The sequence below is a fragment of the Haematobia irritans genome, chromosome 3 (assembly GCF_050003625.1).
Source record: "Haematobia irritans isolate KBUSLIRL chromosome 3, ASM5000362v1, whole genome shotgun sequence".
NCBI lineage: Eukaryota > Metazoa > Arthropoda > Insecta > Diptera > Muscidae > Haematobia > Haematobia irritans.
Genome location: NC_134399.1, coordinates 177,622,801 through 177,632,944, shown reverse-complemented (window position 1 = coordinate 177,632,944; position 10,144 = coordinate 177,622,801). Strand labels below are relative to the sequence as shown.

At 34.0% G+C, this 10,144-nt stretch overlaps 1 protein-coding gene and 1 long non-coding RNA gene across 2 annotated transcripts; one reads left to right on the top strand and one right to left on the bottom strand.

The window, feature by feature from the left end:
- Positions 1 to 2,152: 2,152 nt before the first annotated feature.
- Positions 2,153 to 3,601, top strand: sta (stubarista 40S ribosomal protein SA). Its single transcript, XM_075299319.1, has 3 exons — positions 2,153 to 2,227; positions 2,473 to 2,717; positions 2,917 to 3,601. The coding sequence occupies exons 2-3, from the start codon at positions 2,499 to 2,501 to the stop codon at positions 3,523 to 3,525; spliced, it is 828 nt and encodes a 275-aa protein (XP_075155434.1). The 5' UTR covers positions 2,153 to 2,227; positions 2,473 to 2,498; the 3' UTR covers positions 3,526 to 3,601.
- Positions 3,602 to 4,378: 777 nt separating this feature from the next.
- LOC142228799 (uncharacterized) lies at positions 4,379 to 5,411 on the bottom strand. The gene is made up of 2 exons (XR_012720271.1): positions 5,089 to 5,411; positions 4,379 to 5,038 (listed from the first exon to the last, which is right to left on the bottom strand). It is a non-coding gene; the product is annotated as an uncharacterized LOC142228799 (long non-coding RNA).
- Positions 5,412 to 10,144: the final 4,733 nt, after the last annotated feature.

Below are 10,144 nucleotides of genomic sequence, written 5' to 3'. Positions count from 1 at the left end.
CAACTAAAGGTAACTACTATGTTCGCTTTTGGAGTTGAAATTTTCGCGGTTACTTTATTAAAACGGTTCATTATAAAGCAGATAAATTAACACAATTGATGTGCAGTCGCGAAAATAAAGTGATTTTCAACTCGAAAATCGAACATAGTACTCACCTTAACTTCCTTGCCAACATTTTTTGAATTTGATGGCACCACTGAGAATCCCCACCACGTCGAAAACAATCGTATACAACATCAAAAATTCGTCGGAAAAATAAAAGCCCCTTCAAACTATCAGAAAAAGTGCAGTTTAAGGTAATTGTAAAAGAATCATTGTGGTCAAGTAAAACACGATTGTGTAGATGTTTATTAATTTGATTAAACATTTATAAATTCTTATAACATTTTTCCGTTTATAGGTGGGTACTATGTTCGGTTTTCGAGTTGAAAACCACTTTATTTTCGCGATTACTTTTCCTTACATAATAAAAATTATAAATGAAAACAAACTTATTCCTGTAAAGTATTGTCGAAATCTAGAGAAACAAGAAACATCGCATCAATTGAGTTAATTTATCTGCTTTCTATTGAACTGTTTTAATAAAGTAACCACGAAAATTTCAACGCGAAAAGCGAACATAGTACTTACCTTATCTCATCACATTTAACATAACCTTTTCATTAATAAAACAACGATGTTGATTTACACGTAGCAAGTTACATGTTGCAGCATCTATCAGCCGTTTGTTTATTCTCGATGGAGGCAGCGTGTCTGGAAAAATATCTGAAAAAACAATCACGTTATTCCATTTGGAAAGTCGAAAATTGTTCACCATATACCTTTCACAATTTTAAGCGTAAAAACTATGTTTTCAGCAATTTATTTTCGTTTAAAGGCCGGTATGCACCTCTAGCGAAATTTTCGGTAGCAAAAATTTATTTAAGTCTACAACAAAAAAACAGGGCTGTGTACACAAATTTTAAACCAGCTAATCGCTTTTAAAAATTGTTAATATATGTTCCAAATATTCCTCAAATAAATTGTTTATTATTTACAGACCTTTTAAAACTTTTACGCACACAATGATTGTAATAAATTAAATGTTTGCTGCCAAAATATGCTTTTGACAACCCTGTTATTTTCATTAGAGGTGCGTACCAGCTTACGAAATTGAACGCTACCGAAAATTTCGTTAGCATAAATAGCAATGCATTTCTTATGGGAATGAAATTTTTCGCTAGAGGTGCATACCGGCCTTAAATAAATTATAATAGTGATGGCAAGATACTTTCATGTACATTTTGTACTTTTTGATATGCTTCCCTCATCACAGTTGGCGATTGTTGTAGCGACATTTACGAGTTTGTGGTAGCGATGAGGATGAAATGGAACTTTGAAATGGTGACAGGGTTAAATGCACTTTTTCTAATAGTTTGATGGGGCTCTTATTGGCGTCGTTTTAAATGTATCTAAAAAGGCAACTAATAATTGCAGTCATGCCATGCCTTTTTGTAGTAACTTGGCATGGTACAATTTCTCAATAGTGACGGCGCTCTTCCGACAATACGACTGTTTTCGATATGGTGGGGATTCTCAGAAGCGCCGTCAAATTCAAAAAATGTTGGCAGGGATACGACTGTTTTCGACGTGGTGGGAATTTTCCGGAGTGCTTTCAAATTCAAACAATCTTTCAGATGTATTAATACAAGGCGCCGTTAATATAATAATTTTATTAAGATGTGTTTTATGTCAAAAGGTGGGTATTAAGTTCGAGTTTAGCCGCTAAAAACGTCATTTTTTCACGATTACTTTTCTTTAATAATCCATTTTAAGGAATAAAAGCTTTGTGAAAATTTGCTTTGGGCTTTTCCCCATCAAGTTATAATAAAATTCGCAACAAATACGTGTAATTTCATGCATTTTTCTTACTGATTTAGTTTTCACTTTAGCGATTTTAGCGGCTAAACTCGAACTTAATACTCACCTAAAACCTCAATTGTATTAATATAAGGCGGCGTTCTCAAAATTCGTGCAATTAAATAAGTAATTTATCAAGAGCAAATATTGTGAACATATTAAACTGTTAATTATCTATTGTAAACGGCCCATAACTTTTTGGGACTTTGTTTTACCATCACTGATTGTCATTTGTGTCATGTAGTGTAAATACGGCCGCTTGGCTTGATGACGACAACCGCAATGAAAACTCGTTCATTTAATTTCAGCTCCCAGTGGCATCCACAACGTAAGTAGTTTTCTGGATATAAAGATGGTGCATTCTGAACGAATTGTATTATACACAAAAGGAAACATAATATTAAAATGTAATTAAAGATCACATAAAATTTTTAAATGTTGTAGTTGTAATAATTACGTTTCATTAATAATGCACCTATAAAAAAATGGTCACAGCGTGACACGTGTTGTTTCATGCATTTTAAGGTTATGTTTGTGACATCGAGTAATTCTTTTGATATTTTCTAATTACAGGTTTCCGTAACTCTTAATACGTTAAAATGTCGGGAGGTTTAGATATTTTGTCCCTCAAAGAGGAAGATGTTACCAAAATGTTGGTAGCCACCACCCATTTGGGCTCTGAGACCGTCAATTTCCAAATGGAACAATACGTCTACAAGCGCCGCCCTGATGGTGTTAACATCATTAACATTGGCAAGACCTGGGAAAAATTGGTCTTGGCTGCACGTGCTATTGCCGCCATCGAACATCCATCAGATGTAAGTATAGTGTTACTATAGAACTGAACAATTTGAAATTGCTTTAGAAGCAATACTATTTTACATGATGTTTTTATACTAATCTTTCGGGTCTGAAATTGAATGATGCCAACTTCTATTCTGATCAAAGATTCGCTTTTTAGGATTGGGAAAATTTCTGGAGCTGTAATTAACCATAGGATTTGTTTTTCAATTACAGGTCTTCGTTATCTCTTCTCGCCCTATTGGTCAACGTGCTGTGTTGAAGTTCGCTAAATACACCGACACTACTCCCATTGCCGGTCGTTTCACACCTGGTGCATTCACCAATCAAATTCAACCAGCTTTCCGTGAACCACGTTTGTTGGTTGTCACCGATCCCATGACTGACCATCAACCCATCATGGAAGCTTCTTATGCCAACATCCCCGTTATTGCTTTCGTCAATACCGACTCTCCTTTGCGTTACATCGATATTGCTATTCCATGCAACAACAAATCACCCCACTCCATTGGTTTGATGTTGTGGTTGTTGTCTCGTGAAGTTCTCCGTTTGCGTGGAACCATCTCCCGCAGCATGGAATGGAACGTTGTTGTTGACTTGTTCTTCTACCGTGATCCTGAGGAAGCTGAGAAGGAAGAAGCTGCTGCTAAGGAACTTATGCCAGCCGCTAAGGTTGAAGAGCTTGTTGATCACCCCGTTGAGGAAGCCTCCAACTGGGCCGAAGAAGTTGCTATTGATGTGCCTGCTCCCGTTGCTGCTGCCGGCGCTGAAGACTGGAATGACGATACCGTCAAGTCCTCATGGGGTAACGATGCCAACTTCTAAATTTGCATTTTAGAAGGAAATGTTTTTACATAAAAGCAAAATATAGAAGGAAATAAAGAAGTTTATTTCTATTAAACGTTTTTTTTTTTATTTTTGTACAAGGAGTTCATTACTAACGTCCTACTTTTAGCAATGTTTTTCGCTTTGAATACAGTAAAATATGTAATAATGGGCAATTTTCCTGAGACGTTTGATATATCACTACGTTTAAATTACCTCTAATAAGGGGACACGTCTCAATTTGGAACGAAATATAGGTGTCCATCGGTGACTTCTTGCCTAAAAATAATCTCAAATAATCGTAATAAAATGGTTATCCTGCGCCATGGATTCATGGTTCCACTCGATTGGCAGCCGGTTATTCCAGGCTCACTTAGACTATTAACCCTTTCACTACCGGTGTCCACTTAGAAGGACATTGGAAAAATACACCAAATTCTATTTTCCCACTTAGTTTCAATTTATTTCTCGATGTTATTTTAAAGTAGAGGCTTTAATCTAAATAATCTATAAATATTTTCCATATTGATGAGGTCTAAAAAACATTTTTTAAACTTCTTTGGCAATAAACGAAAATTTGAGAAAATTTTTCTACTGTATGTTTCTAGTAGACACTCATACAAAAACTATAGCTGATACTTTTTCGGATTCTTTTTTGTATTTTTTCTCACACTTTGAGGGATATTATAGGCCAAATAGCGCTTATTTTCGTAAGGCCATTTGGTCACAATTCAAGAATCAAATTTTCAGAACAAGCTCATATAGTTCTTGAAGTAATTGAGGTAGGTTTTCAAAATGGCGATTTTTGTTCTACATGCTGTTAGTACAAGTAAAAACAGAAGAACAATTAAAGTTTTGGCCATTAGGTTTACTTCGGTAGTGAAAGGGTTAAATGCACTTGGGTACCACATTCGTGAACTTCTCTCTTATCACTGAGTGCTGGGGTCTAATCACGGCATTCGATATCGAGAATTTTTGATCGAAATCTAAATTTTTCGGATCACGGGAGTCGATATCGAGTTTTTTGATCGACAATATTTTCGATTGGTAAATTGCAATCGTAAAACATTTTTGACTAGTTTTTTTACATTGTTTTCGCCATATAGGAATAGTAAATATATTAGTTTTAGTTCGAATTGTTGCTAATTTGTAGTAAATTTACATATAATGAACATATTTTGAATATTTAGAACTAATGCAACTCCAATAAAAGTTAAACAAAAATTGGTCATAGTCGAGTTCGGGAGCGAGCATCCTCGCTTGGCAAAGAACCTATATAAAGAGCACATGCTAGATCGATGTCCAAGAGATTGTGATCAACCAATTACCGTACCATTCCGTGAAAACATAACGCTTCTGGACCACCTTGTAAGAATAGTGAATGATGAAGGCTTCCACTGGCAAAAAGTTTTAAGACTGCAGAAAATTGTAAAGCGATAGAATTGACGTTGACATGACACCAGAAATTATTTTCCATTTGAACGCCTCCGTCAGCCGAAATCGTCCATTGAGCCTGCAAAACCATTTCTAACAGTGCACACCATTTCAAACCCATGTACTTACACCAATAACAATTTGCACTTTTATTCCTTATCTGTCGCCGAATTATTTTATATTCATCTCATCCTCCAATTAGGAAGGAATTCGGAGGAATGTAAATAGAGATATGGGTCCATAATATATAATGCAATAAAATTTACATTTACATTCTATTTTGTGCCTCTAACTTAATTTTGTCATTTCATTTTGTTCTGCTTCGCTTTTTGCTGTTGGCAGTGCTAGAGAAATTGCTCAAATTTCGATCGAATGGCGTGATCCAAACTTTTAATCGTATCGACAATTTTTTCGATACGATTATGAATTCGATATCGAATGCCGTGATTAGCTCCCTGCCCGATTCCATGTTTAGCTCAATGACAAAGGGCCTGTTTTTAAAGTCGAATCCAAGCGGCGTTTCACATTACGGTGAGAAGTTTTGAAACACTCAGAAATGTCACCAGCATTAACTTACACTCATAGAAAAATGTCTGCTAAAAACAGCAGTCGATGTCTGCTGTTATATTTTTGTACTTCAGGGCCAAATGAACAACAATTTATAAAATTTTTAGGTTATAAATTTTTCCCCAAAGCATATTTAAGAACCAAAAGTAGTTTTTGGTATATTTTTGCACTGTAATATACTTACAAGCGATCAGCAAACATTTTGTTTGCTGTTATGCCTCAATAAGAGAGAAGTTCACCACTGTGGTATCACAATGGACTGAATAGTCTAAGTGAGCCTGATACATCGGGCTGCCACATAACCTAACCTAACCTATGCCTCAATTCGATAAATATTCAGATTTTTTGTCAAATACTGTAGATATTCATAAAATATTGTTTTAATTATGTTAGGATAGCTCCTAAGTTGACATTTATATTTGTTTTAGCCAAAATAAAACATGTTTAGTGTAATCGAGCTTCAAAAATAGCAGGAAATGTTTGCTATTTCAGCAAACAGTGACTGCTGTCCCTTTTTCAGCAGACTTTCTGCTGTTTTAGCAGACTTTTCTGCTGTTCCTACTCACAAATTTCTTTGGGTGTACCACTGAAAAACTTTACCAATTACGGTAAGTCATTATTCTCAAGCTTAGGGTATTACTGTGTGTATTGCATAAATGCTGTTATATTTTCAAAAGATCGCAAGGATTCTAGAGAATTTTCAAACCCAAAAATATATTCAATATCTTACTCAAAATGATGGAAATTTATTTTAAAACTTATATAGAAAAAACTTAGAAAATTTGTGCGAGAACACACCAATAAGAAAAGACCAATTTGTAAATTGCGTGTAAAAAAGGTGATCCCGTTTTATTATTATTTTTTTTTTCGTATAAATTCATTCAATATACAAGTGTTGTTTAGAATATAAATTTATTTCTAAATTTTTAAGATCTTCAGATTTAATCTTATTTAAATCATATTTTTCATTAAAAACAATAACGAAAGTTGTATGTAACAAAAGAAAAAGTAAATATGTGAAATGTTTCAATTCAAATAAAATTGTTTTTTTTTTCAGTGAAAAAATAAATTGAATTTTTCATTCAGAATAAAATATTAAAATAAGTAAAAAGGATATTTGCGATGCTTTGAAGATACAAGTGAAACATTGAATTCTGAAGTAAATAGCCCAGGCCTATTGTAAAATGCGAGACCTATAGAGATTGATTTCCTTTAGAAATAATATTTTGACAAAAAGTTCTATAGAAATAAAATATTGCATTAAATTTCTGTGGAAATTAAATATTGACTAAATTTTCTATAGAAATAAAAATTTGACAAAGTTTTGTATAGGAATAAAAATTCTACAAAATTTCGTATAGAAATAAAATTTTGACAAAAATTTTCTTTAGAAATAATATTTTGACAAACTTCTCTATAGAAATAAAATATGACAAAGATTCGTAAGAAATAAAAATTTGACAAAATTTTTTATGGAAATAAAATGTTGACAAAATGTTCTATAGAAATAAAATTTCGACAAAATTTTGTATAGAAATAAAATTTTGACAACATTTTCTATAGAAATAAAATTTTGACAACATTTTCTATAGAAATAAAATGTTGACAAAATGTTCTATAGAAATAAAATTTCGACAAAATTTTGTATAGAAATAAAATTTTGACAAAATTTTCCATAGAAATAAAATTTTTCATAGAAATAAAATGTTGACAAAATTTTCTATAGAAATAAAATTTTGACAAAATTTTCTATAGAAATAAAATTTTTGCAAAATAAGATTTCTTGCTAGGTAGTTTTTTGGTCAAAATGTCTCCAATTATTTTTGACTCGAGTGGCGACCGTGGTCCCATATCCCGCATAATATTGTGTATAAATTAATAATAACTTTTGAATGACACTTGGGTGAATATACAATGAGGCAAAAAGTAGTGTAACACCAAGGCAACATATTTTTTGCGAAACGAAATCGCCCTTAGTTGAAAAACTTTAAAGGAAATGAGCCTTACGGTTCAAATTCATTTGTTTCGACCAAAGCTACTTCACCCTCAATTTTTATTTTATTTAGACATTTCATGCGCCCAATCTGCATGCAAATTGATGAAATTTTCAATTTCTAGCCATTCAATCAGTCAAGTAGGTTATTTGCTTTATTTAGGGTCTATACCAAAATGTAGTCCAATATATCCCATTTGTAATGCCCTCCGAATTGCCATAGTAAGTAAAATTTCAACGCAATATCTCTTGTTGTTCGTAGCTTACAAACACCATGCCGAAACCACCTAAACATATCCAACGGAAAGTCTCTGGCCTGACACATACTAAATACATGCTAGAATTAAAGCCATATCGTTTATTTTGCCAATAGACGCGTGTAAAAGTTCGACACTGGTCGATCATTAGTGTGTGAATGACAACATCTTAACTGAAACCTCAATTTCGGCTATCCTCTGTTCTATCGACAAAGATTTTCTGCAGCAAGCAGGACAGAGAACAGGAAATAATCGCGGTGAGCAAATCTGTCACCGTTTTGATGACTTTAGACACGATGCATTTTTTGTGACATTTTGTTTTTTTTTTTTGTTATAAAACGAAAGATATTTAGAAGTTGCCCTTAATGATCCTTCCTTCTTCAAAGATGTCAATGAAAATTTCTCCTAGCACGTCCAACAAAAACAGATGGCCATGTTGCTGAAATTTTTACGCTTAGCAAAAACTTCATCGGGTTTGAGTGGGCTTCAATTTCTTCAATAACAAAGGCTGCTTCACTGAAAATATCAAGTAACACGAGAGATAGCGATAAACGTTTATATTCGCTAGCTCCAGTGTTGGGTATTTCAAATTTTTGGTGGATGGGGACGAATTTTTGGAGTTGGCGACTTGGGGATTTGGTGGAAAATTTCCATAAATTTGGGGGAATCGGTTCAATATAATAAATGGTTTACATGAAATTCTTTTTTTTTTCTACATTATTAAAAAGTTAGAATCGTCAAAATTTAAAAACATTGTTTCTCTTTATTCGAAGTAATACAATAGGATACAAATGGAACGTTGGAACAAGAAATGAACGGACTCACGATTTTGTTTGGGGACCCAAGCGCTAATTTATAATTTTGTTCAACTTGGCCTGTGAGGACTCGGACCTAGATGTTGCCCACTCATTAGAATTCATCACCGATTTGATCCCATAAATATAGAAATTGTGAAGATGGGTCACCTACATACTGATCAACCATCCAATTTTATTCATTTCGTTCATAAATACATGTTGACCGAGCTCCCATTTTCATTTTTCGAGCATGTGGAAGACGATCAAGTGGTTTTAGATTTCGAAATCATCTGGTATAACAAACATTTTATATTTTCTTCAATTTTTAAATTATCACTGATTTTCTACAAAAGTGCCTATTTATTTATTTTTGTGTTTTCATTAAAACGTGTCAAAAATTTATTGGGGATTTTGGTGATGAATTGTAATTTAAATTGGGGATTTTTGGGCGTCTCTATTTGGGGACACGAGTCTGACAACACTGGCTAACTCATTAGGAATTGCCCCTGGGTCCACATAATAATTTTTACTTGTATTTAAGTGGCGAATTTAACATGGCATTGTCCTACGAAGACGTCGACTGCTCCTATTTCGTTTATCATGCCACCTACACTAGTTTCTAGTGGTATCCTAAATTGGTGGCCTAAGCGACGGTCCCTTGCAGACCACATATTGGGCTACAATTCATAAACCGAGGATTCAACAGCTATCTTGTCGTTATAGCAGTTTTGAGAAGTTAAGTTCATGCTAACTTCGTCCCGTGTTCAGCACACCTGATTATCGTGGGTGCGCAACAGATATCTTATTACCCACCGGCGACTATTGAAGGTAGAAGGGCTAATTAAAAATTATGTTGATCTAATTAGAGTTGTATTATCTCTGGGTCCACATAATATATCTGGGTCCACATAATAACTTTTACTTGTATTTAAGTAACATGGCATTGTCCTACGAATACGTCGACTGCTCCTATTTCGTTTATCATGCCACCTACCCTAATTTCTAGTGGTATCCTAAATTGGTACCTAAGCGACGGTCCCTTGCAGACCACATATTGGGCTACAATTTATAAACCGAGTATTCAACAGCTATCTTGTCGTTATAGCAGTTTTGAGAAGTTAAGTTCATGTTAACTTCGTCCCGTGTTCAGCACACCTGATTATCATGGGTGCGCAACAGATATCTTATTACTCACCGGCGACTATTGAAGGTAGAAGGGCTAATTAAAAATTCTGTTGATCTAATTAGAGTTGTATTATCTCTGGGTCCACATAATTAGCCCAATTCTGAATATTCCCTAGGGAATATGTTCCCTGGGAATTCATTTTCCCCGGGAATAAAATCCTCCTTTTCTAAACAGTAGGGGAAGGGAATAACATGGGAGAAATAATTCAGAGTATTCGAAGTCAGCTGTTTTACTTCAAGTGTTTTATTTTAATACATTTTTAATATTAAAAGTTTTGAATTGAAATTGTATTAAATTGATGTAAAAGTTGAGTTAAACGCGAAAAACGTCAAAAATGTTTAGTACCGTGTTTATGGTAGTAGCTGAGGAGAGGCGTATAAACGTA